The sequence below is a fragment of the Ctenopharyngodon idella genome, chromosome 24, assembly GCF_019924925.1.
Source record: "Ctenopharyngodon idella isolate HZGC_01 chromosome 24, HZGC01, whole genome shotgun sequence".
NCBI lineage: Eukaryota > Metazoa > Chordata > Actinopteri > Cypriniformes > Xenocyprididae > Ctenopharyngodon > Ctenopharyngodon idella.
The window spans coordinates 26,107,291-26,134,875 of NC_067243.1; the positions used below are offsets into that span (position 1 = coordinate 26,107,291).

The 27,585-nt window shown below is 37.3% G+C and overlaps 1 protein-coding gene across 4 annotated transcripts in view; it reads right to left on the bottom strand.

Annotated features, from left to right (window-relative positions):
- Positions 1–27,585, bottom strand: part of LOC127507854 (uncharacterized) — a 137,723-nt gene that overhangs the window by 77,836 nt on the left and 32,302 nt on the right. For all 4 annotated transcript variants that reach the window (XR_007928503.1, XM_051885295.1, XM_051885296.1 and 1 more), the window contains exon 3: positions 21,802–22,143. Coding sequence is in view for 3 of the 4 variants with exons in the window: in XM_051885295.1 (XP_051741255.1) it covers positions 21,802–22,143 (342 nt within the window). In the remaining variant the exon portion in view is untranslated. The remainder of the gene's footprint in view (positions 1–21,801; positions 22,144–27,585) is intronic.

Below are 27,585 nucleotides of genomic sequence, written 5' to 3' on the forward strand. Positions count from 1 at the left end.
GGACTTGTCCCACTGGGCCACCAAGGAGACGGCCCAAGCTATTGGCCAGCCCATGGCAGCCACGGAGAGACATCTATGGCTGAATCTATCTGGCATAAAAGAAAAGGACAAGTCCTTTTTGCTGGACACAGGGGCAGCGTTTACGTATGGCAGTTTCAGAGACTGTTGGAACAACATGATTCCTTTTGGCCTTCTGTACATGAGACCCTTGCAGTGGTGGTTCAAGACAAAGGGGTTTTCCCCTGGGGGCAACTTTTGCATCATCAGGGTTACACGTAGATGTCTTCGTACCCTAGTGATGTGGAAGAAGCCTTGGTTCCTGTCCCAGGGACACGTGCTGAGGGTGCCTTATCATTGTAGAACGTTTATGACAGACGTTTCCACTCACTAGCTGGGGAGCGATCCTAGATTGACGCTCAACTTGGGGTCTGTGGAGAAGTCATCCTCTTTTATGGCACATAAACTGCCTGGAGAAGATGGCTGTATTTCTAGCATTGAGATACTTCTTCCCAGATCTCAGAGGCTCCCCCATGTGCTTGTCCAAAAGGACAACACATCGGTAGTCGTGTACATAAATAATTGTTGGGTCTGCGGTCCTGCCCTCTTTGCTGACTAATTTGGCTTGCTCTACAGTCTTGCAGGCCTTTTGTCCTCCACCTTTCCAGACGTCAGACCAGGAGATATTAAACTTGCTATGTCCAGTCAGAGCACTTGATTCTTATGGCCACAGAGCAGCCCAGTGGTGTAAATCTGACCAGTTGCTTGTTTGCTTTGGTTCACCCAGGCCGGGTCCCCCAGCATCTAAACAAAGGATAAGCAAAAGGATAATTAAAAAGCAATTTCTTTGGCTTATGAGGCGCATAGCCTTCCTTTGCCTCTGGCCATTAGAGCACACTCAACTAGGAGTATGGTGGCCTCTAAGGCACTGTTATCAGGGGTTTCCCTTCAAGAAGTGTGTGATGCGGTGGGCTGGGTCTCTCCACACACATTTATAAGATTTTATAGCCTGGACTTGGACTCCAAACTGGGTTCCCTGAGAAGGGAATAAGATACTGCTTTGCCTTGCCATACTTTCTGCATGCCGGTGAGCGACTTCAGCCAATCAGAAGTTGGCGATGTTTGGTCCGGGTATCCTTTATAGTTTCCTGGTTTTTACCTCTGGTCTCTTTTGTTGCTATATAAACCTAAAATAATAAATTAGTGTTAAAATAATTCAAAATACCTTTCATCAAAATGATGGACATTATTTTGAATTATACAGTTTAGGTGCTTACTTTGAATTATCAGATTAGGTGCTAACAGTTCAAATGAATATATTCAAACAAGAATAGTGCAGAAGCAGTGTGATTGCCCAACACATCAACACAGTCCCTCAACATGAAACACACCTCAGCAATCTATTTCAATAAAACGTGAAGTCTTTCAGCTCTCCATGACATCTCTTAAAATTCCCTTATGTGAAGCTGTTTATCATATAAAACAATTCTTTTGCAGACATGACACGACTTACATCCGCTTGTGCCATGGAAGAGAATGAAAAGATTTGCATTACTTGTTGCATGCAATTAAAGCCCAACAAAAAGACACAGGAAACAGTTTAATATCTCATAGAGACTGTAATTACCAAGTGAGAATCCCACGGGACCTCATTACTGAAACACTCTCATCGCACAAACCGTTTTTAAAAACGCTCTCCTCCACCACTAAAGCACACACACTCAAGCCAATAAAAAAGAGACATCAATCAGTTTAGTGCAGGTAATTACTTTTGAGAAACAGTATTGCCGCATCTTTACATAATAATGCCGCATCTTTAAACAATTTACACTATAAAACAGCCTAACCCTCTTACTGACAGCAATCAGAATAAAGTTGATTGATAATCACAATTAAACTATGAAAAAAAAAAAAAAAAAAAAAACATTGTGACATTATTTTCATGACAATTAAACACATTTACCTACCAAATGTTTTATGTAATATCAATATAGTCTGGAAACAATGATTTTATTAAAATCAATATTAATTCAATTCGGTAAAACAAATTCACATAAATTTATGCTACCATTAATATATATTTCAAGCAAATTCTGTTCTTTTGAACTTTCTATTAAATCACAGAATCCTGAAAAAATGAATCACAGTTTCCACAAAAATATGAAGCAGCACAACTGTTTTCAACATTGAATGTAGCCTTGGTGAGTATACAATACTTCTTTCAAAAACATTAAAAACATTTGCGGACTCCGAACTATTGAATGGTAGTGTATATTAGGGTTGGGAACCGAGAACCGGTTCTCATCCGGAACCGGTAGTGTTTTTTGAAAAGAACCGGAACCGTGCAAGATTTCTAAGTTGCGGTTTCGAAAACGGTTCTGGTGCGATGGGTGGGCGAAGTGCGGGGAGCGTATACTTTAGTAGAGACATCTCACATCATGAATATTATAGCAATGAATGCACTGAAAATCCCTCGCGCTACTCATATACGTAAGATTACAATGCAGAGAGAGAGAGAGAGAGAGAGAGAAATGACAACGATTCGCCCATGTATATTAAACATTTGAACAAAATAAAATCGCGACATTCAAATCTGCTTTCGCGCTGCCGTTGATCTAAAGAGAGTTGTCATGTGTAGATATAAACAGCTTCACAAACAATCTTTTCAAACGCACAGTACCTTTATTTCTGTGTGACAAATAGGCCTATTCCAATTATGGTATATAAAAGCTTATTATTCAGATAGAAACGCTGATGTTTATGTATAATAAATTACCTTCTGAAAGTAACTGAACTTCAAATAACGACTGTATCGATTGCATTGTTACGCCACTAGGTGGCAACAAATTTACTGTTAAACGTGTCTATCACTGAATCATTCTTTTAGAAACAAGTCTTTATGAATCCAACTCACAAAAATATTGTTTCACCTGTCTGAATCTTACACGTGTGTTCAAGCATCTTATCTAATTTGTGGTAACACGTTACAATAAGGTTAATTTATGAACTAACCATGAGCAATACATTTGTTACTGTATATGTTAATCTTTGTTAATGTTAGTTAATAAAAATACAGCCGTTGATAGTTTGTTCATGTTACTTCACAGTGCATTAACTAATGTTAACAAATACAACTCTTGATTTTAATAATGTATTAGTAAATGTTGAAATTAACATTAACAAAAATTGATAAATGCTGTAGAAATGCAGTTCATTATTAGTTCATGTTAATGTAGTTAACTTATGTTAACTAATGAACCTTATTGTAAAGTGTTAGCGAATTTGTTGAGATTCATTTTACAAGAATAATAAACACAGAAAGGACTGTTTGAGTCGAGTATTGTGCATTTTTCCCTTACTACTATTTTTAATTAGTTTAATCATTTTAATGGAACCGGAACCGGAATCGTTAGGCAGAACCGGAATCGGAACCGGAAAATTTCTTACGATTCCCAACCCTAGGTGTATATAATTTTTTTTTTTTCCCCATTTCCTTTTGTAATGAGAGTTAGAGTGGTGAGGTACAGGTAGTGTATACTAAAATATAATGATGGTGATAATGATAAATAAATGATAAATAATAAATGATAAATAAATGTTAATGTTTCTAAAATAGGCTTAATTTTCTATATGCAAATATGTGTGTGTATGGGTGGACATGTCCTTCACAGGTTCGTGAAATTTACCTGGTTAAAGGTAAAAGTATTTTCATGGAACTGCAAAACATCCACCAGTTTCCTAAATACTCTGCCCATCTTCCACTAGTTGGCCAAACAGATCCCATCCTAGTCTCCAGATTCAGAGGTCTAATAAGGCCTAACCAAACAGACCTTGACCACTTGAGAGTAACAATCAGTAATTTTGCATGGTTATAATTTAATTTTACATTCATATGTAGGGAGTAGGTCTATACATAGTTTGTGAAATGAAAGTGTGCTGGGACCCCCATGAGTTAAAACCCTTATTAATGTGGCCTTGATTACAGGGACAAAAGGGTAAAAGTTTCTTTTCACAGCAACTGCATTTGTCTCTAAAACATATAAACGTATTGTCTCTGCACGTTTCATCTTCATACTATTTTGGTTCATCCAAGCAGCATGCTCACCGTTGAGATAAATTACATCTAAAGTTCCCAAGAAACATTACTGTCCCACCTTCTTTATTGCTGTCCTTTAACAGACCTGTCAAAAAGCCTCTAAAAACTCTGCGGACATGTTCAGTCTGAGGCCTAATTAACTTTGTGCAAGTATTCATGTACTGGCGAGAAGGAAACTAAAGCTTCACTTTGCTGGTTTTGATCAGTATCATGGAGTGAACAGTGGTGTGAACGACAACTGGAACATTGTCATAACGACTATCTCTGATGATCATGTAGCGTTACACTTCTAAAGACTCTTCACACATTTTAAGATCCAAGAGTCAACTGAATTGCTCAAATGAGAACAGGGGAGAGATAAACTTGGGGGGAGGATGTTGAATGTAAAATAACAAGAGAATCTTGTGTCAACAGCGGCGCATACATCTGTGACAAATCAAAGAGAATAAACAACACTGTGATTTCCGTGCACCTTGACAGGCAGAGTGGAGAGCGAAAGCGAACGCGTTTCTGACAGGCGACGACTCTGGGTGAGCCTCCGAGTTACTAAACTCAACTTTTTAAAATTGCGACGCTAAATATGCGATGACATCCCAGCATGAGTCTGGCACATTGAGAGCAGTTTTACCTCGAGCTCCGCTGAAATGTTCCGTGTGTTTTAGAAACTACCACTCGCTTTTCACATCACACCTGAAAGGCTGTCATAATAGCACCTCACGTCCTGTAGACGACTGCACCCCGCTAGTAGTCTACTGCTAAACGCCCTACAGAGACACACAATCGCTCCTAAACCTTTAAAAGGTAACAAACTCTACACTTTTACAGCTTTTACAGTCCACTTACAAAGTTAGCCAAGGTCTCTTCCACCAATAAAGTCATAATTTTGTTGTCATTTCCACCCTCTCTCTGACCATTAAGGCTCGTTCACACCAAGGATAAAAACTATAACAATAATGATAAAGATTTTAAAGTTTTAAAAATCACTCTAAATGTAGAAGAATATAGAGTCCACACCACAACTATAATGCTAACGGCGTAGAGTTGGAATCACATTCAGAAAGATTTTTTCCAGCTGATGAACAATAAAAACATTGACAGACAATCAGAATTAATAATAATTATAATTAATTATAATAAACAGAACAATATTGTCCGCTGGTGTAGACTCTAATATAGTTATCTTTCTTGGTGTGAACTTGCCTTTAGAATTAAAATAAACAGTAGACTGTTTTTGTTACTGTACCTTTAAGACTTCTAAATGAATGAGAAAGGGGAATTGATTGGATAGTTGGATGGTTGTAGTTTGCTATTGGTGGATCTCATGTGAGTGACAGGTTGCCCCGCCCTCGTCATCAGAGAAGAGAAGAGATGTCACTGCAAGAGGGAGGTCAAGTTATTTTGATTCAAGATAACGAGGCACGCGAATTTAAAAATATATATATTTTGGTATGTTCAACTAAAACAATCACTTGAGTGATATTCAGAGTTTTAATAAGGTAGCATAGTTATTTATTATTGTGATATTTACAAAGTCGCTGAATTATACATGACCTGTCTACATAGTACATCAAAAAAAAATAAAAAATTATATTTTAAGTGCTTTTTTAGGTATCATTTAAATTTTTTACAATTGTAAACACATATTTTATCATTCCCTCTCACTACAATAACTCAAAAACTATTGAGCTGCCTTACAACAGATTTCAGGAAAAAATGTTCTTGTAAATAATTGTTATATTATAATAGAGCGGTAGATTTCAACTGTTGTGTGGGTACAGATATGTTTATTGGAATTTTACAATGGCTTAACATGTGGCTCATCTAATTAGAATTTAGAGGCAGAATTATCGGTTAATTAATTGAATTAATTATTACCACTTAATTCAGTTGGATAGCTGTCGCTTCAATCCCATCCAGCTCATCCAACACGAGCTGCAGAGTTGTACATAGTGCAGCAGTAATCAGAGTTCACTGATCACATGACGAGAGTAAGTGACGAGATGACTGACAAGACCATGGCGGAGGATTCGTTGTGCAACAGAGCCTGAGCATCTGACAAATGTCTTATCTTGTAGAATGTGCACTCAGCACCGCCACTCCATATTCACAGAGTACACACGAGTGCGAAATCGAAAGCGAAAGTAAAACGCGAGTGTGCATTTAAACGCGATTTCAATACCCCGCATTTTTAAAGCGGCTCCCTGATGCATGCAAATATCTCCCAATATGAAAGCTGTCTAGGGCTGTGTAGTTACCATCTCTCAGCTCTGTATCACGATTGAAGAAAAATTTGGTCTCTGTTTGCACTTTGAATATTGAGAGTACTTTGATTATGGTTGCAATTATTGTTTGCACTTAATAAGACTAAGAGAAAACGGTATTATTCATTTTTTATTTATACTGTTTTTATTTCTATGATCAATTTGTGGAAAAGAGATCAGCTAGGAGGTCAAAAGTTGTAGAAGCTCATAAATCATGTACAGTAAGGTCTGAAGAGACTCATATGAAAACCTTTTACAGTGCTTGAGTATTGTTGTCTTTTACTGCATATGATAATTCATACTCAGAAAGTAGAACTGAAATGACATTCATTGCAAGATGATTTGTTAAACCATTTCAAATGCACCTGCAGACTATTTTTCCAGGCATGTACATGTAATGCTGGATTTCTTAAAAAATACTGTGTAAAAATCTCGTCTCGTTCTCCTGAACTCAGTCTCCTGTCTCATCTAGTCCCTATGAATTATGAATTAAGCATTATAACGTACTGTAAGTGTGGTTGCTATCATTTATGAAAAGACAAAATGTTATAAACCACTATGAAATGTTTAAGAATGCATTTCTAAAGCATTCATAGAAAATGTTCAGTCCTGAGTCTTTAAGTAAAAGTACACAGGGGTGAATTTCATCACACAGTCTATCAAAAATGAGAGCTCCAGTTAAAACGTTGCATCCCTTCTGAGCACTTGGCAACGTAAATTGTTTATCAGACGCTAATGCAGGCGTTTAATCCAATTTGCATTCATATTAGTTACCGGGTATCTCCATCCGAGGGGAATTACTTCTTTAGTGGCCCTCTGAGAGTCCAAAATAACTCCATGCATAATATTGGTATCTTTATATTTCTCATTTGAGAAGCCAATTGCTTTCAAATACACTCTGCTCTCACAAGTGATTGGTGAAGTCATTTGAAGAGGCTTCAGTTGAACAAGCACACACACACACACACACACACACACACACACACCAGTGGGTTATGGAGCCTGTCATAGACTAGCAGTTACCAAATTAATCCGCCGACTGCATTGCATTTTTGTGCCTGTTGGATTTGCCTGGGTCTGGGTGTTAAAAGGATAGTTCACACTAAAATGAAAATTAAGTCATCGTTTATTCACACTAGTGTTGTTCTAATGCTGTATGCCGTTTTTTTTTTTTTTTTCTCAGACCACATATAATGGCAGTGAATAGCGACCAGCATCAAGCTATAAAAAAGAAGCAAAAGTAACACAGAATTATCCCATGCAACACATGTCATATATTCCAAGTGTTCTGGGGTATACAATAGGGTTTGGTAAAGAAAAAAAAAGAAATTTTACATATAATTTAATGAAAAACCTGACCTTGGCCATTGATCTCCTGTGCTCGACTGCGCGTTCATGAGACTCTATTAACGCCTGAGATAAATAAAAATGCGACATGAAATACAACACCTGGATATCCCAAAAAAGTCTTTACTTTCTTCACCAAACTTAATATCTCAAGACCAGAACTCCGGTTGCCAGATGACAGTCAGAATAACAGTTGACAGAAGTGATCACGATAACTTCCAGTTGCAATGAACAAAACTATTCACCTCAGAGAAGAAAGTAGAGGGATTGTATTTCATGTCGTGTTTTAAAGGGGTCCTTGATTATGATTTCACTTTTTTAACTTTAGTTAGTGTGTAATGTTGCTGTTTGAGCATAAACAACATCTGCAAAGTTACTACGCTCAAAGTTCAAAGCAAAGGGAGATATTTTCTTTTAAAGAAATTGCTTTTTTAAGGACTACAACAAGCTTCTTCCCGGATTAGTGGCATCACTAACCCTAAAATTTACATAAACTCTGACCCTGAGAACACACAACAAAGGGGGTGAGGCCATGTTGGGCTGCTTCAGAGAAGTTGTAACTTCCTCCTGAGTCTCTCCCTCAGTGTCCGATTCCGGTTTGAACAATGTAAGGCTGAACACCGTTACTGACAATCCTTATTTTGGCTGTGTGAGATTCTCCAGCTTTGTTGTTGTTGAGCAACTGAAGCACAAGCTGTTAAAGCTCCGCCCTCTTTTGGAAAGGGGGCCGGGAGCAGCAGCTCATTTGCATTTAAAGAGACACACACAAAAACGGCGCTTGTGTTTTTGCTCACAACCAAATAGGGGCAAATTTGACAAGCTATAATAAATGATCTGTTGGGTATTTTGAGCTGAAACTTCACAGAGACAATTTGGGGACTTATATTACATCTTGTAAAAGGGGCATTACAGGTCCCCTTTAATTTCTCTTGATTTCTCACAACTTGTGTGTTTTTCTGGGCGAGTCGGAGTGAACTGAGACGCTAATAGAGTCTCACAAATGTGCAGTCGAGTACAGAAGACCAACGGCCAAGGTCAGGATTTTCATTAAATAATACATTAAATTTTTTTATTTAAATTTAATGTTTTTTTTTTTACCAAAGCCTATCATTTACCCCCATAGCACTTGGAATATATGGTGCGTGTTGCATGGGATCATTCTGTGACACTTATGCATCTTTTTTTAAAAGCTTGATGCTGGTCGCTATTTACTGCCATTTTATAAACGAGAGCGAGCAGGACATTTTTTATAAATTCTCATTTTGTGGTCTGAAAAAGAAAGAAGGGCATACAGCATTAAAACAACAACACCATGATGACTTCATTTTCAATTTAGGGTGAACACCCTCTCTAATCAATATGCTTGACGCGCATGCGCGCCGGCGCTAATAGGTTGTTTGCACATGACGTCATTGCTGCAGCGCGAAATGCGGCTGGAGGGCAAGGAGTGATTTTTCTATATAGGAATCCTATCACAAACTCAAAATTCCTATGTTTTGCATTGTTTATGGTTTCTCAAATCTATCAAACCGAGAAACCACAATGAGCTTTTATCGCTTACGTAACTTATATCGTTTTTTAATTTTAAAAGTTGTCACCTTTTATAGCGTTTTGCATCTGCCAATACTGAAATGAATATTGATGCCTGCTTACCTTTTTTGTTTTTGACTTGGTTAAATATTCACACTCTTCATGGTATTGTTTGCAGGGAAGAGAAGCTATTTTATCCCATTGCATGATCATTTGGTGTTTTCACTTCAGTTAGAATTCCGTTCTCAATGTTGATCTGGTTACCGTGAAAACAGTGTCACGCGCTACTGCTTCAGCCATCATATGGTAGAAAATGTCCAAATAAATGTGTTTAACAAGCTTTCATTTTCAATTTAGGGTGAACTAACCCTTTAATGTGTGAGTTTAAACTGTTGTGCGTTGAATGTGTAGGCCATGTGTTTGACTCATGATTAAATAATTGTTTGATTACAAAAGAAAACAAGTGTTTTTTTTAGTATTGTTATATTTTTATATTACGTACCATGTGTCAAGGAAGCTCAGGTAAGGAGGACAGAGGATAGAATATGTTAGATAGAAAATGTTGTGGGAGAAAGTAATACAATTTTCTGAAAACAAAAATAAAATGTAACAGTTACATAAAATATATTTAAATGACAGAACATACAGTATGTGCCTAGTTGACTATTTTTGTCTTGTTTGCAAGTACAAATATCTAAACTAAATATCTAAACATCTATATCTAAATGTTTAAATCAAGGCACACTTACTTGAGTAATATATTAGCCAAAAATATGAGTAAAAATTTGTGCTTAAAACAAGAAAAATTATCTCTCAATTAGGTAAGTAAAATAAACTTAATTCAAAAGGAAAACAAGATTATTTTTCTGACCCCTTTGGCATACATATATTTTATATTTACTTGTTTTATATTAACTTGTCATTTTGCTTCTCAACTATATATCTTGATTTAAGAATGTTTATATATTTGTACTGAAAAGAACAGGACAATAACACTGAGTAAGAAAGTCATTTTTTGCAGTGCTCTAATGAATGGTCTACGACTCTCAGATTGCTTATTTGGAACATATTTTCTAACAAAGGCAGATTTTTCCCACATATCTCTTTACCTAAATGGCTTTTGAATGAAGGTTTTAAACAATAGAACGGAGGTGACTTCACCCAGACAATAGTGTGACTGGGGTATAAAATACAATGTTTACAGACGAAATCCATACTTTCAAGACACTGAGAAATGTGGGGTTGCCAGAGGTATGCAGAAAAATGAGGTGAAGACAATGAGATGCTTTTGACAGTAAACTGTAGGTTGCATACAAAGAGACAGGGGTCAAGTTGAAATTGTCCATCACCCAGACAAGCAGAACTCATTTGGATGCAAACGAGTGCCTACAATATTCAAATATTCAATATATATTCAGAGCTTGGGAAAGCGCTGGACTGACGGACCCTCCCCCTACAGATACGCTCCGTACCCGTGTTTAGCCCACTGTGAGTTCAAAGGTACAGTACAGAAGTGTGTGATTTCTGTTTACTATAGTATCATTAACTTCAAAAAACGAGCAATGTCATATTCAGAAAAACACACAGACTTAAGAAAAGCTGTGAAAGAATAAAATTGCTCTAAATATTAGTGAGCTGCATCATGGCCTTAAAACTATTTTCTGTTATTTTTATCTCTTTGACAGGGCGATTATTTAGCAGTTTTGCCTTGCTTTTTTTTGTGACAGACTGAGCAGGCAATTGTGTGACTCTCAGACGAGCAAGTTTTTCAGTGAAACCGCACCTGCCACAAAAACGTCAAGACATCGACTTTTTTCCTCTTATTATTCCACATACATGTTGCCATGTGGAGTTCTGGAAGAAAAATGGTTTGACGATTTATTTTTCACTTAGGTAAAGTTTGGAAATTACAGATATTTTCTGTGTCTTTGATTTAAATCACTATAAAGCTCACTTACATCAGACAGGTACAATCATTTTTTATCAATCAATTTGTCTTATGATGATAAAGTTTGGATAAACTGGTGAATGATTTATTAAGGAACATGTTATTGCTCAAATTTTGCTCTTTCACAGCTCAGGAGCTCATTTTCTTTTCTTATTGTGTCATTTTCATTGATGATCCATTCCACAGATGTTTCTCAATTCTCTTGGTGAAATAAAAATAGATATAAATTAGACAGTTGTTGACATACTGTATGATTATGGAGTTATACAATTAATTGGAATACTATAGCTCAAATAATTTGGTCTTTGTTGAATTTGATAAATATCCCCTTGAGAAATTGTACTGAATGTACAATTGTAGTGTACTTCAAATTTTAAAAGCATATTTAAAAAACTGTACTTGTAGATTATATAATATTATTTATTATATAATATTATAGATATATAATATTATATATAGGCCACTTAAGTGCACTTAAAGAGAGTCCACTTTTCTGAACACACCAACTATAAGTGCAATTTTTAAAAAGCACATTTTAAGTCATTGTTTTATTAATCTTTTGTCACGCTTTAAAGAAGTACACTTATTTTGATGTTGACTAACATATTAAAGCACATGTAAAGTACTTGATTATAATTTTAACTTTAGTGTGTTATTCAATATAACATTTAAAGTTAATATATCCTAAAAGTACTAAGCAACTTTATTACACAAATGTGTCATTAGAAATACATTTATACATGACATAGGGCTGCAACTAATGATAATTTTGATAATCTATTAGTTGGTCAATTATTTCTTCGATTAATCGATTAATTGAATAAAATATTATATATATATATATATATATATATATATGTTATTGACAAACACACTATTCCACATCCTGTCCAATGCTGTCCTTCAAACAAACATGCCAAATAAATGATATGAAACCATACATAGTGAATCTATATCTATGCTATATGCAAAAGAGCTATAAAGCAAAAGGACCGTTTTAATCCCTACATTAAAACTGAAGATAATAATAAAGAAAAACAAAAACACAAACTCAGTGTTAACAAATAAGAGGAATGTTCTGCAGGAACACACACATACACTCTGTACACAATAACCTGTTACTGTCATTTCTTTATCCTGTAAATGTAAGAAACGTCTATGTGACACTGAATATTTTTGTGCCAAATTTTAATTGTCTCCCTCTCTAATCAATATGCTTGACGCGCATGCGCGCGCCGGCGCTAATAGTTTGTTTGCACATGACGTCATTGCTGCAGCGCGAAATGCGGCTGGAGGGCAAGGAGTGATTTTTCTATATAGGAATCCTATTAAACTCAAAATTCCTGCGTTTTGCGTTGTTTATGGTTTCTCAAATCTTTCAAACCGAGAAACTACAATGAGGATATCGTTTACGTATATCGTTTTTTAATTTTAAAAGTTGTCACCTTTTATAGCGTTTTGCGCCTGCTGATAGTGAAATGAATATGGATGCCTGCTTACCTTTTTTGTTTTTGACTTGGTTAAATATTCACATTCTTCATGCTATCGTTTGCAGGGAAGAGAAGCTATTTTATCCCATTGAATGATCATTTGGTGTTTTCACTTCAGTTTTGTAGAATTCTGTTCACAATGTTGATGTGGTTACCGTGAGAACAGTGTCACGCGCTGCTGCTTCAGCCATCATATGGTAGAAAATGTCCAAATAAATAAATGTGTTTAACAAGCTGACAGAAGTCGATCCATTTCTTTGTTGGAAGGGTGTAAATGTAACTGTAGTTTTAATGTTTTCTTTGTAAATATTCACTTTCCCATGTGACCACGGAGGAGAATCGGAGGGGCATTCAGCGGACAGACACCCTTTTTTACAGTCTGTGAAAGACACCGACACACTGATGACAACCAAAATCTAACCCATAGAAGCTTGTGAACAGTTTTGAAGTGGCTCATTCACAAGCCGAGTGAGGGTCAAACTCGCAAATGTAATGTTAATTATTAAACCAAACAAAATACAACACTTTCAAAAACACTCAGCTATGTGATTATTTTATTGAGTGATAGGGAGTGGGTTCAATCAGTTACATTATTAGATTTGCTATACAGCGTCTCCCCGTCACCTCCTCAACCTGCTTCCCTTAGTGTGTTTTTACACATAGAAAATTGTAACACCGTCGAGTTTTTTTTCCCTGAACGGTGATGTGAGTTCCTATTGCAATTCTCGATTCTGCATAAATGACCTACAATGGCGACATTTTTCACAATCACAACAGAAAATCAAAATACTGCCCTAACTTCACTAGCAGAAAGGCAGCGCGATATAAACAAACCAGACTAGAACTGAACACGGCGTGACGGCAGCTTCACATTTTCTATATTTACCGCCTCAATGGCAGTCAAGTCTTTCAATTCAGAAGAAAAATCGCTCCTCTTCATAACATAAGGATCATGTCCAATGTTCACTTTTCTCCATCTCTTCCATTCTAATTTTCACATTCATTTCGCGCATCACCAGAACCACGTGATTGCAAACAACCTATCCAGCCTGACCTATGTCAGGACGAGCCTTCATGAAAAATGGAAATACTTGCATGAATTTGTAACATTTACAGATAAGGATATAACCGTAAAATGAAAGTTTTGTGCTGAGGAAACATATCACACATTAAACAGCACACACATCTGTCTAAGCGCCTGACAGGACAAGCCATGTTAAACATTACGCTAATGCATTAGCTTGAAGCTCATGTTTTGGGCAGCTTGGATCACGTACCTTTCCCGCAGCAGCTCACTCGGTTTCCTCCACTACTAGATGCATTTTGTCAATAGAAATGCGTTATTCGGTGTTGTAATTTGACGTGACTGGCGGAAGTTTTCCATGCACGGTGGGCAGACCCGACTAATCAATAATGACAATCATTGTCGATGATTTTCATTATCGATTAATTTATCGATTAGTTGTTGCAGCCCTGCATAAAAGTTTCTTTTAAAAATGACATTTAAATATATTTAGTTTACCATAAATGCTTGCCATTCAGCACTGTAACCATATTTCAAAGACAATACAACAACTAATTATGAAACAAAAAAATAAAACAAAAAAAGACAAAAACAAAATATATACACAGGCTAAGTAGGTCAAAAAAGCACTAAAGGGTTAGTTCACCCAAAAATGAAAATTCTGTCATTAATTATTCACCCTCGTGCCGTTCCACACCCGTAAGACCTTCATTGATCTTTGGAACACAAATTGAGATATTTTTGTTTAAATCCGATGGCTCAGTGAGGCCTACATAGGGAGCAATGACATTTCCTCTCTCAAGATCCATAAAGGTACTAAAAACATATTTAAATCAGTTCATGTGAGTACAGTGGTTCAATATTAATATTATAAAGCGACGAGAATATTTTTGGTGCGCCAAAAAAAACAAAATAACGACTTATATAGTGATGGCCGATTTCAAAACACTGCTTCAGGAAGATTCGGAGTGTAATGGATCAGCGTGTCGAATCATGATTCGGATCGCGTGTCAAACCGCAAAACTGCTGAAATCACGTGACTTTGGCGCTCCGAACTGCGGATTCGCCACGCTGATCCATAACGCTCCGAAGCTTCCTGAAGCAGTGTTTTGAAATCAGCCATCACTAAATAATTCGTTATTTTGGTTTTTTTGGCGCACCAAAAATATTCTCGTCGCTTTATAATATTAATATTGAACCACTGTACTCACATGAACTGATTTAAATATGTTTTTAGTACATTAATGGATCTTGAGAGAGGAAATGTCATTGCTCCCTATGCAGGCCTCACGGAGCCATCGGATTTAAACAAAAATATCTCAGTTTGCATTCCGAAGATTAACGAAGGTCTTACAGGTCTGGAACGGCATGAGCATGAGTAATAAATGACATTATTTTCATTTTTGGGTAAACTAATCCTTTAAGTTAAACTAATAGCACTGAATATAAATTTAAACTATAAAACATTTTCATTAAATTGTAAATAACATGAAATTAAGTGTCTAAAAACATGACATTCGGTTCACACTTAAGTATATTATTTTAAAGTACATTATTTCCGTAATAAGTATTCTTTACTCTCTTTAAAAGTATCTGAAGTGTACTTGTTTTTCACTAGAGCTCATAGAGAGATCTGATATTTGACTGCAGACATTCAGATTTATCTGAGCCATCAAATCTCACTTGCGATACTTTTTCTACATCTTTATGAGATGTAGTTAAGATCTGGATTCTACAATAAATAGCGCACACAAATATTGTTTGACAATCAAATAAAATATCAACAAAACATCAATAATACTGAATAATGCAGTTATATTTGAAATTGCCATGTCCCTTGACTCCATCTGGAATCTGAGATGAAAAATGTTACTTGCAAGTTTATCTGGATCACCTTATCAACAAAGGATACATGTGATGCTGCCTGTGAATTTGGCCATAATGAGGTACAGTTTAAGGCAGCGTGAACTTTACATCAGGCCATAATGCCTATAAAAGTATGCAGCCAACATATCAATGATTAAGGTTGTAAACAATCATCAAACCCTTGACAATCACCCATAGGAATGCCACGAAAATCCAAACCTACACACCACCCTGATCCAAATCCATCCGCATCTCTGAAGATCTGCTTGAACGTCACCCATAAGTCATAGCACATCAGACACCTTCTATTTCCTAAACGCATCACAGCCACCTGATGCCAGCCATCATTTTCAGCCCAGGATCAATTGAAATCCTGTGTCATTGGAAACTCTGTACGGATGAGCTAATGAAATAAACACAATTGGATAGCAGAGAGTGTGGGTCAGGCCAGAGTAAGTGCCTATTTACCTGAATGAGAGGCTGGTATAATGTATTGGAGTGGATATCACATTAACCTGCCAAAGCCTTTTTAAATGGGGTCCAGGGCTTAAACTGATTTATCTATTGGCTCCCCCAGGGGCACTTTAGAGTGTGCAGCCCATCCAGCTAACCCATCAATCTAGCCCTGCTCAGTAGATATCATTACTGCTCAGTCAGGGCAGCACACACACGCTTTCATACTAACAGGTGTGTGAGTGTGTGTGGGCCAATGCACATAGAAAATACTGCTGCGTATTGTTTGTGCTGTAAGAAAAAGATAATAAACCCAAAAGGGCACATTATAGTATTAGGTAACTGCAGATGTATTTCTGTAAATTTAACAGTGGGATTTTACCCATTAGGGAATAGATTGGATTGTCAAAGTGGGCTGTACTTAGCAGAACGGAGTCAAGTGGTTGGAGGGGAGGAAAAGTGAGAGGGATTCATGACGTCAATGAAAAATGAAAGGGATTCTGTCATCATGTACTCATCCTCATGTCCTTTCAAAACTGTACTGTCTCACTTTCTATTAGGTGTCTTTACCTAACATGTGCTTACATAATAATAATAATAATCGTTTTGCACAATGTACTTATTGTGTGTATGTTGTATTGCAAAAACTTGTGCAGCTATTGAGTTGGATATGGGTAAGATTAGGGTTAAAGGATTAGTTCACTTTAGAATTAAAATTTCCTGATAATGTACTCACCTCCATGTCTCCAAGATATTTATGTCTTTATTTCTTCAGTCGAAAAGAAATGAAGGTTTTTGAGGAAAACATTCCAGGGTTTTTCTCCATATAGTGGACTTCACTGGGGTTCAACGGGTTGAAGGTCCAAATTACAGTTTCAGTGCAGCTTCAAACGGCTCTACACGATCCCAGACGAGGAATAAGAGTCATATCTAGCGAAACGATCAGTCATTTTCTAAAAAAAATATATATATACTTTATATACTTTTTAACCGCAAATGCTCGTCTTGCACTGCTCTGCGTACGCCACGGATTACGTAATCACGTTGGAAAGGTCACGTGTGACGTAGACGGAAGAACTGAGCAAGTGTTTACAAAACGAACATGCAAAGACTAAGTCAAATGCCCTTTACAAAAACAAAAGGTAAAACAATGATGTCGGACGATTTTAAAGTTGGAGGAGAAAATGAGATTCGCCCTACCGTGAAAATTATGCCTACGTCACACTTGACCTTTCCAACGTGATTACATAATGCGTGGAGTATCGCAAAGCAGTGAAAGATGAGCCTTTGTGGTTAAAAAGTATATACATTTTTTTTTTTTTAGAAAATGATCAATGGTTTCTCTAGATAAGACCCTTATTCCTCATCTGGGATCGTGTAGAGCTCTTTGAAGCTGCACTGAAACTGACATTTGGACCTTCAACCCGTTGAACCCCAGTGAAGTCCACTGTATGGAGAAAAATCCTGGAATGTTTTCTTCAAAAACCTTAATTTCTTTTCAACTGAAGAAATAAAGACATAAGCATCTTGGATGACATGGGGGTGAGTAAATTATCAGGAAATTTTAATTCTGAAGTGAACTAATCCTTTATGGACAGGTTTGATGGTATGGCTAGGCTTAAGGGTGGGTTGAGGGTTAAAGGAAGGGTCAAAAGTGTAATTTTAGATTTAATTACATGCAGGCATTTTAACCTGTATGTACACAATAAGTGCACTGCACCAAATGAATAATTTAAATGTAAGTACATAGTAGTTACAGACACTTTAATGGGACTGACATTGTTCTGTGGAACACGAAAGAAGATATTTTGAGCAGCGGGTTTTAGATACAATGGAAGTTAATGGGTTTGAATGCTGTTTGGTTCCCACAAAAAAAGCACACTGTCAGGGGTTAGCTGTAGTTAAATCCACAGAGAAATAAGCGTTACGAACAAACTAACTTTTAATAAACACTAGGAACACAGAAGCACTCCACACTTACAACTTAAGCCGGGTGCACACTGTACGATTTTTAATAGTCCTTTACGATTGCTGCTTGTCAGACTGTGGGATTTCAGATGTCATCAGTGTCAGACTGTACGACAGTCAAGACGCATTAAAAACGGACGCGCGCATTAAAACTTGTCTGGAGTTTTACATCAGGTTAGTTGCATACACGTTCGGTGACTGTGAGCTGCATTACACGCAGGAACTGAAATGGTGGCTAACAAAGAAATCTCTAGCGTTAATTTTGATCACGGCATGTCTTGAAAAACAAAGAAAATTTGACGTTCGTCGTAGGAGAAGTCACACTGCAGGACTGTGCATCAAATCTTCTGACACTGCCAGAATTTCCCCTGAGGTAAAATTTGATCGCAGCGGTCATTAATCAGCTGTCGGTGAACATGTCAAACTAACAATCAAAGACTTCAGATTTTAGCCTCACTCAAAAAAAAAAAAAAAAAAAAACGATTCTAGCTGCTTGCTCAGTTTTTTTAAATAAAATAAGCTGAAACAACACAAATTTTCGTCATTTGCACTCAATTTAATTCAATTTCGTTCAATGAACAAACAATTTTTTTGAGTGTAGAATCAGGGGAATCATTTAGGATTTGCAAAATTTGTCTCAGGTGTAAAAATTGTGACAAAAATCGTACAGTGTGCACCCGGCTTTAACATTATCGCAAGACAAAGAACAGAGACAAACTAAGGGTTTAAATACAGAGGGAGAGTAATCAATGGAAAAACAACAGGTGTAGAGCTAATTAACAACCAAGGAAACAAACAATGATCAAGAACACAGACAAGTGAGCACAAAGAGAACCAATCTAAACAGAACTGTTACACACACAGGTTTGGAACGACATAAAAGGCGGTGCAAATTCATTTAAAATGTTTGGATTTTGAGACAAGCATTTGAAGAATGTGCACAATAATGTTTAAAATAAGATCTGGAATGTGCATTAAAATCAGTTTCAGTTTATATGAGAGAGAGAAAAGAAGTAGAAGTAGTTTTTAATACTTATTTTCATTGGGTTACTAAAATAGTATTAGATATAAAAGAAGAAAAATAATTAGGCAGAACTTGATTTCATTTTGACTTTTAGCTTCCTGATCAATGAAGGACGGGAGCAGAGCTGAAGTGTTTCAGAAGCCTGTTATACATATTATTTTTGTTTTCGGTCTTGTTAGTGGCAAAGAAATTACACACAAACCTTTATTTGTTCTTATTCTAATCAAACTTTCAAAGCTTGCAAGTACGACATTCCCTGAACTTCCAGTTGTCTGAGTGAAATCTTGGGACAACCACAGCTGTAAAACCAGCACCCATCTAAGAAGTAAATTAATAATTTGCATACATAAAATGAAAGAAATGTAGACCTTATCATGAGAACTGTTTCATTTGTGAGATAAAAAGCACTGCATGATCAGAGATAACATTTACACAAAGAACAAACACTGTATGTGAGAGCGAGACTCTACTGTACACAGAAGAACAAAGAGACTGGGGAGAAAAACACACAAGTTTCACACAAAGCAGTCAGTCAGCATATATGAATACTAATGGGAGAAACAAACAAAATATAAAAGTAATCTATTAGGTACAGTTAGGTGTCATTTTTTGTTCAATTTGTTGTTAATGGACATTTTGGTGTGGTTATCAGATAAGAATAATCTCCATTCTGATGTTATAACGTAAGATTAATATTCCTTTATTATTGCAAATTGAGGTCTCAATTATTTTAAGAATGTTTTATTTATTAATTTTTTACAACTTGTGCATTATATTTTAAAACTTATTATAGCTTTGTGTGAGAAATAACCTAAAATTTAAGTTGTTTTTCCCAGAAAATCTTGATCTCGCTTGACAGCTGCGGTCACTATTCGGTTTATTGGATGAAAAAAAAGCAGTTTGAACATACTTCTGAACATTTACTTTTGTGTTCCACAGAGAAAACATGGAAAAGTCAGTATCCCTATATTTTACAGTATCCTCCTAACATGTTACATGTAGTTACTACAGTAATAACTTTAAGTTATGCATAATTACATGCAACTTACCCTAAACCAAATGGTATGTTAATTATTATTATTCAGTACTTAAAGTATTACACTGTGACAAGGACACATTAAGATATAGGGCCCTATTTTAAAGATCTAAGCGCATGGTCTGAATCGCATGGCGTAGGTGCACTTCCGAATCCACTTTTGCTAGTGGATGGAAAAAATGGTCGTCGTGCCTGGCACATGGTCCAAAAGGGTTGTACCTATCCTCTTAGTAAGTCATGGGTGTGTTTTGGGTGTAACGTGCAATAAACCAATCAAAGTCTCATCTCCCATTCCCTTTAAAAGTCAGTTGTGCTTGCACCATGGCGGATTGATATTTACATAGCGGAATTCACAAGCAGAAAGACTGAACACTTCTCCAGAGAGGGATCCTTTTATTTTTAATATTTGGCATATTTGTGTGCTGCTGCGGGTCTCTGTGTGTGTAACAAGCAGAGTGTACATGCGTTGTGCACCTGCCTACTCTTAAAAAAAAAAAAAAAAAAAAAAAAAGGTACTATAAAGCACTAACTTTAAAGGTGCTCTACAGCACCTTTGTCAAATGGTGCTATGTAGAACCCATAAGAGGTGCCATATCGCATTTTATTTCTTCAACAAAAACGGTGCTAAATAGCACCAACAGTGGTTCTTTGGCTCATAAAGAACCTTTAAAGGGGCTTAACAGGTTCTTTGTACGGCAGTGGTGCTATATAGCACCTTAACCACCGCAAAGAACCACTGAAGAACTATACAGGGGCTTAACAGGTTCTGTATACAGTAGCGGTGCTATATAGCACCTCAGTCATCCCATACCCCTTTTCCACCAGCATGAACCGTGTGCTAGTTCAGAGCTAGTGCCAGTTCGGAGTTGGTTCAACTGAAGAGCCTTCTAAGAACCGGTTTGTCTTTCCATGGGCTAGAGAGCCAGCACAGAGCCAGGTTTTACGTCACTGTATACATCTCATATTTCACAGCAAAGCTAGCACTGCAGCGCCAAACACAAACACACCAAGCTTGTTTGAGATGCATCGGCTTCTCGCAGAGCGATCGGCGCATGACATCAAAGCACCACAATCCAAAAGTACAAGGAGTCGTATGCTCTACAAACGCTCCCGCGGATCCGCGACACCCGCCGATCGGTTCGCGCTGCTCCGATGCATCTCGAACAAGCCTTCCATCAACAATGGTGGACGTTTCACTACTATTGATGCTTTGCGAACCTACATCGGCATCCAAACACGGCTCGCCATAATTTGTATATAGACGGAGATTACAATCAAGCTGCTATTAGCTCGATTAGCTGCTATTTCAAAAATGGCGGTCACAAATTTCTTGTTGGTCACGCAAGCGGTTCTTACTTCTAGCCCAGCAATGTTTTGGTGCTACTTATGAACCACTTTTCCTGGTTCGGAGCTGGTGCTTTGGGTGTCAAAAGACAAAGAAATGATTTGAAACTAGGCGCTGGCTCCGAACCAGCACTCAAACTGCCTTGGTGGAAAAGGGGTACCAAAGAACCAATGAAGAACCGCTGAAGAACCACTGAAGCACCACGATTTGGTGCTATATAGCACTTAAAGAGGTTCCCCTATGATTACGAGCCAAATAACCACTTTTAGTACTATATAGCTGAAACTAGCAAAAAACACTTGCATCATGCCTGGAGTCGCATTGTGCCGGGTGTATGATAGGGCCAAAAGTGTTCCTGAGAAGTCATATTGGTGTTGTAAGACGTGGCATGATAAAACGCTTCGGTCTTCACTCACCTCATCTGGTTGGGTAATCACCACGGCTGGCATTCCTTCCTCTAGATCGTAGCTTCTCTGTGCCATGTGATTCTCATGATCTTGCTTTAGTTCTTTCTGATCAAACCCCTCATTCTTCAGGATCTGTTCAGCTTCTTTTTCAGTAGGATCCTGCCCCTGACTGTGACTCTGACTGGCTGTGGACTCATCTGTGAAGTCCAGAGCTGGTGCTGGCTTGGAGGTCTTGAGATCTGGCTCTAGTCCGTCTCCGGTGAGATATTTTAACCCCTCACAAATGTGCTGCTCTGATCCTAAAGTGTGTGAAGACGATGGAATGAACTCAGGCGTCGAAAACTCAGACTCCTAAAAATACAGAAAAGAACATATACATGAACTATATACAATTGAACCAACCAACAGCTACATAAAGCAATAAAGGCACAAACACAATATTCTTTAGAAAAACAACTATTAGATAAGCTATAGTTGTCACACTTCCAAGCGTGGTGTAGGTTGAAGGCAGGACGAAGAAGTTTCTTTCAAACAGACTTTATTAACAGAATGCAAACCTTAACCGAACTCTTGATGAGAACCGACTAGAGTTGTCAAAAGTACCGACTTCGGTACCACGACGGTAATGAAATTTTGAAAATGTGAAGCTTTGAGCGCTGTTGAGCGGATTCGTAAACACCTCTGATTGGCCATTGTGTTGATGCGCTCATCGAATATGTCTGTGATTGGCTTCAATGATCGACGCTTCAAAAACATGTTGTAAATAGAAACCTTTGACACTCTTCACCGAGTGCTTACACAGATACACGCGGGAGCATTTGAAAGCAGGTGTTTAACGCGGACCGGTCCGCTGATAGACTTTTGCTTTCAAATTCTCCCGCTTTCAATTCAAATGACGAGAATATTTTTAAAACAAAATAATGACTTATTTAGTGATGGCCGATTTCAAAACACTGCTTCAGGAAGATTTGGAGCGTAATGAATCAGCGTGTCGAATCATGATTCGGATCGCGTGTCAAACCGCCAAACTGCTGAAATCACGTGTCTTTGGCCCTCCGAACTGCGAATTCGACACGCTGACTCATTATGCTCCGAAGCTTCCTGAAGCAGTGTTTTGAAATCGGCCATCACTAAATAATTTGTTATTTTGTTTTTTTTGGCGCACCAAAAATATTCTCGTCGCTTTATAATATTAATATTGAGCCACTGTACTCACATGAACTGATTTAAATATGTTTTTAGTACCTTTATGGATCTTGAGAGAGGAAATGTCATTGCTCCCTATGTAGGCCTCATGGAGCCATCGGATTTAAACAAAAATATCTCAATTTGCGTTCCGAAGATTAACGAAGGTCTTACGGGTCCGGAACGGCATGAGCGTGAGTAATAAATGACAAAATTTTCATTTTTGGGTGAACTAACCCTTTAAACTAACTTGCCCATAATCGTGACAGAAGTATTATCAAAGATAAAATTAACACAATAACACAAGGTAGGTAGTTTTTATACATGTTTACAATATTTGTTTATAAATGGTGATTTTTTTTCTTGTCCCACTTTAGGGCTGTAACGGTACACATATTCGTCTGGAACCGTACAGTATGAAGGTTATGGTTCAGTCTGTCTGACTGTATTCAGTCAGACGACGAATACAGTCAGTCACAGGCGATTCACGAATACAGTCAGTCACAGGCGATTCACACTCCAATCCAGAAGGGGGCACACACGGTAATGCATTGTAGCCTAACCACTTTTAACCGGCATTAACCACCAATAATCACAATAAGATCTGTGTTTTGTTACTTTCAATTAGAAACAAAGTGTCATATTTCAAATTCTGTCGATTTTATCACGAAATTCAAACAATAAATGCCGTTTTGGCACTTTTTGATGTGGTGTAACAGACGCTGTATAGGCGCCTCAGTTCAAACGCCTCTTAACTACTAGTTACAGAACGAACATGAATGAACATCTGGAGGTATGCTGAAAGATACAGTACAACTGAAAAGTATCATATCTCGTGTAATCGCTCAATCAGTGTTTCAATCGTGGAAAGATGTCAATAAAACAGCTTGTAAACAATGTCATGTAGTATTACATTTAACTCAGAAATGCCATTCAGTGTGCACAGCTTGTTAGTTTTAATCGAACCAAACCTGGTGTGAGCACACCCTTAAATTACAGTTTATGTACCTCATGATTTCTCCCCATTAAAAAACTGAAACATTTCATAAAATCATGACATATATAGGACATACATTTTTATCAATAACTACAAACCAACATTTGGTAGCAAACTGTCTAGCCTCTACTGAATGATAGCTTAATTTAAACTAAATATGCAACCCTGTTACCCATTCTGGCATATTTATTGCTCAAGTCACACCAAGCCATCATTAAACAAACATTACCGCACTAACTTCCTCTTATCGTCACCGTAACAGCATCATGTGCCGTTTTTTGTGCTAATCTAAAACGGGTTGACAAGCACAAATACCCTTTAGCTGAGGAATAACATTTCACTCAACGCTGGCATGATTACTCTTCATTAGCCTGTAATGTGACAGTTTGACAAGTGCAGTGGCTGTTTTAGTCACCTGCTGATGCGCGTACACGGCCCAGTGGAGATGAGACCTCTCTGGAAGTGGCCATTAACCACAGTTCATCTGTCAGACTTCAGTCCATACTCAACCTCCACTACACTTCATTTGGAAAGAGAAATCCCAGCGGGCTTCGTGTCATTTATAGCAGCGGTCATGTTCATTAAGACCTCAGTGGTGGCCATGTATATTTCAGTGCTACACTTCATGTTGAGGCTTGTAACAATTTTCTTTTTTGTAAAAAATGAGCACAGCCATTCCATTCTGAAACAAAACCCTTTTTAGCTTTTTCCCATATGCCAGAAACCGAAAACTGGAAATCAACCAGACTAGTGGTATATAGCTTCCTTCAATGAGACGTCACATTAAAATATCCCAGCATGCCTTCCACATGTCACAGCTGTTCTTGCCTCCATTTCCACTGGCATGTCATGTCTTTCATTAGACAAGAATGTTTCAGTAAAATGTCCCCCTCATTCAAGTTGGTTTAAACAGTCAGGTCCAATGGGTATTCATTACACACGGATTGGTAACTGGCTAGGAATTGTTTTCCTATACATAATGGTCGGATGTGTAATCCAAGCCTTTTGCAATTAATTAAGAAACACTGTGTGCATGTGGCCGCTTGTACTTTGGCCCCGTCTGGACAATGACTGATTCGTCTTGGACTGAAGAAAATGTAAAGCATTTGATGTTTCTGAATAGTTGTGCAATGAAGTAACTGCACTGTTAAAATTTACAGGAATCTAATTAAGCTGAAGATTCGTTGTTGGGATAACAGGCTTAAATATGAAATCTATCTGAATAAAATGTAGACAAAACATTGATTTGTGTGACTTATTTTCATTACACAGAGAATTGAAGTTGAAATATCTGTAAACATAAAGCAGTCTTCCAGGTTAAATATTAAGTTAAGCTCTATTGACAGCACCAAACAAAACATCAAATCAAAAATATATTTAAGTGCACTTATAATGGATGTCTATGGGGCAAGCTGTTAAAATACACACTGTTTTAACAGAATAAACACAAGACTTATTCATGTTGACATGAGAATGATGTGATAAAATTGCTTGCTAACCTTGTCTGTCCAAAGTTACAGTACATTAAAGTTCAACTCCTGTCATGACCATGCAAAGCCGGCAAACCTGGAAACTTTTCTGCTTTTAAACCCTCCAGAAAGTCTTGCCCCTTAGGCTTCTATTTTAAGTGCAGTTGTGCTTGTTGTACAAGCTGAGGTACAAAATGAAATTATTTTCTGTAGTATTCAACAGGATGTCACAGACAGTGTTGGGCTGACGCATTACAAGTAACGTGAGTTATGTAGTCAGGTTACTTTTTAGGCTAACTAGTAAAGTAATGCATTGCTTTTAAATTTACAACAAAATATCAGAGTTACTTTTTCAAATTAGTAACGCAAGTTACTTTGTTTTCCCATGTATTGACTGACAGCTCTTCTGTTCCCATGTTGAGAGAAATAAGGACCGTTCACAACAAGAACGATAACTATAAAGATAAAGATAATGATATAGTTCTAAAAATCGTTCTAAATATAAAAGAATAGCACTGTCCACACCACAGCTATAACAATATCATTGGGATTACTTTCAGAACGATTTTTTTCAGCTGTTGAACGATAAAACACTGACAGCCAATCAGAATCCATTCAAATTCAAGAATGCTCGCGCATTTAAAACGGCAGATTACATTGTGGAGAAGTTAATCGCCAAGGTCCAGAAAAATCCACCACTGTTTGACAAGTCAAACCCCCTTTTCAAGGATTCTTTAAAGAAAATGTATATATGGAAAACAATCGGTCATACCCTCGGAATAAATGGTGAGAAGTATTAACAATGAAATCATTATGTCAGGCTAGAAAACAGTGTAACATAAAATTACCATAGGTATCCAGCGCAAGTTTCAACAACATTGTCTAGCTTCCTTTGAAGTTGCAGTGAAAAAGACTAGGCGTTGTTTTTATTCCACTATATTGACTTCGTCAGCCAAATTCACTGTTAGATTAGATCGATTACACTAGCTACTCACTCGAAACATAGCATGCTGAGGACATCTGCTGGTTAAAGCCGTGTAAATGCAACAAGAACAGCAAAAACATGTTGTACACACTTTGAAACCGCAGCATGAGCTTAGAATAAACAGACCGGTTATCATTCGTTGGTGTGGATGCAAATATAGTTATCATAATAGTTATCATTCTAGGTGTGAATGGGCCTATAGGGTAAATGCAGAGGCGATGTGTGAACATGATGGTTATTAGGGCTGCACAATGTATCGCAATTTATCAAAATTTTATTGCACGCGATTTGGCAAAGGCTGCAATTACTTTATGCTCAGCTCGTCAGAGCTGTACGGCTCTGTGATCAGTAGTAAATGCTTCTGAAAGCCAGAGGGCGCTCTTGCGCAGAAACTCAAAATATGCCCTGCCGCAGAAGTAGATAACACGTCATTCCAGGAAATCCCTATGGGCATCATACTATTGCTATAGCTGAATAAACAGAAGATTGAAACGCTTTGATTGATTAAACATGACTAATAAACACACGACTGCCTTATTCTGTGTAAGAAGCCACATCATCTCACAAAAGGATGCTAAACTGTCATTATGAAGTGAGTTTGGAGTAAAAACATGTTATTTAATGTTGTCTTTTGTTTGACAAGATGTTAATAAATGCTTCTCATGTCTGGAAAGATGTTTGACGCGTGTTGCTTTTTCAAATGTACATTATAAGCGACTCAAACTCACAGTGCTTTCAGATGGATTAGCATTTGGAGCCATACTTCATTGACAAGCTGCGCATAAAAAATAAAATAAATAAACGCAGCCTTTGCGATTTCATAATCGCACTAAGAATCGCGTTTAAGAGTGATTTCAATATTATTTTTCATATCGTGATAATGACTTTAGATAAACATCACACTTGTTTCTTTTTCTTTTTTTATTGCTGAAGTAAGAGTGTTGAACTTTCTTCTCCTGTGTCCTTTTTTATGTTATTAAAACAAACAAGCAAGCCCAGCCCAGGTGAGGGAAAGTAACGCAAAAGTAACATAAAGCATTACTTTCCATAAAAAGTAACTAAGTAATGCAATTAGTTACTTTTTTAGGGAGAAATGCAATACTGTAACACATTACTTTTAAAAGTAATTTTCCCCAACACTGGTCACAGATGAGCTT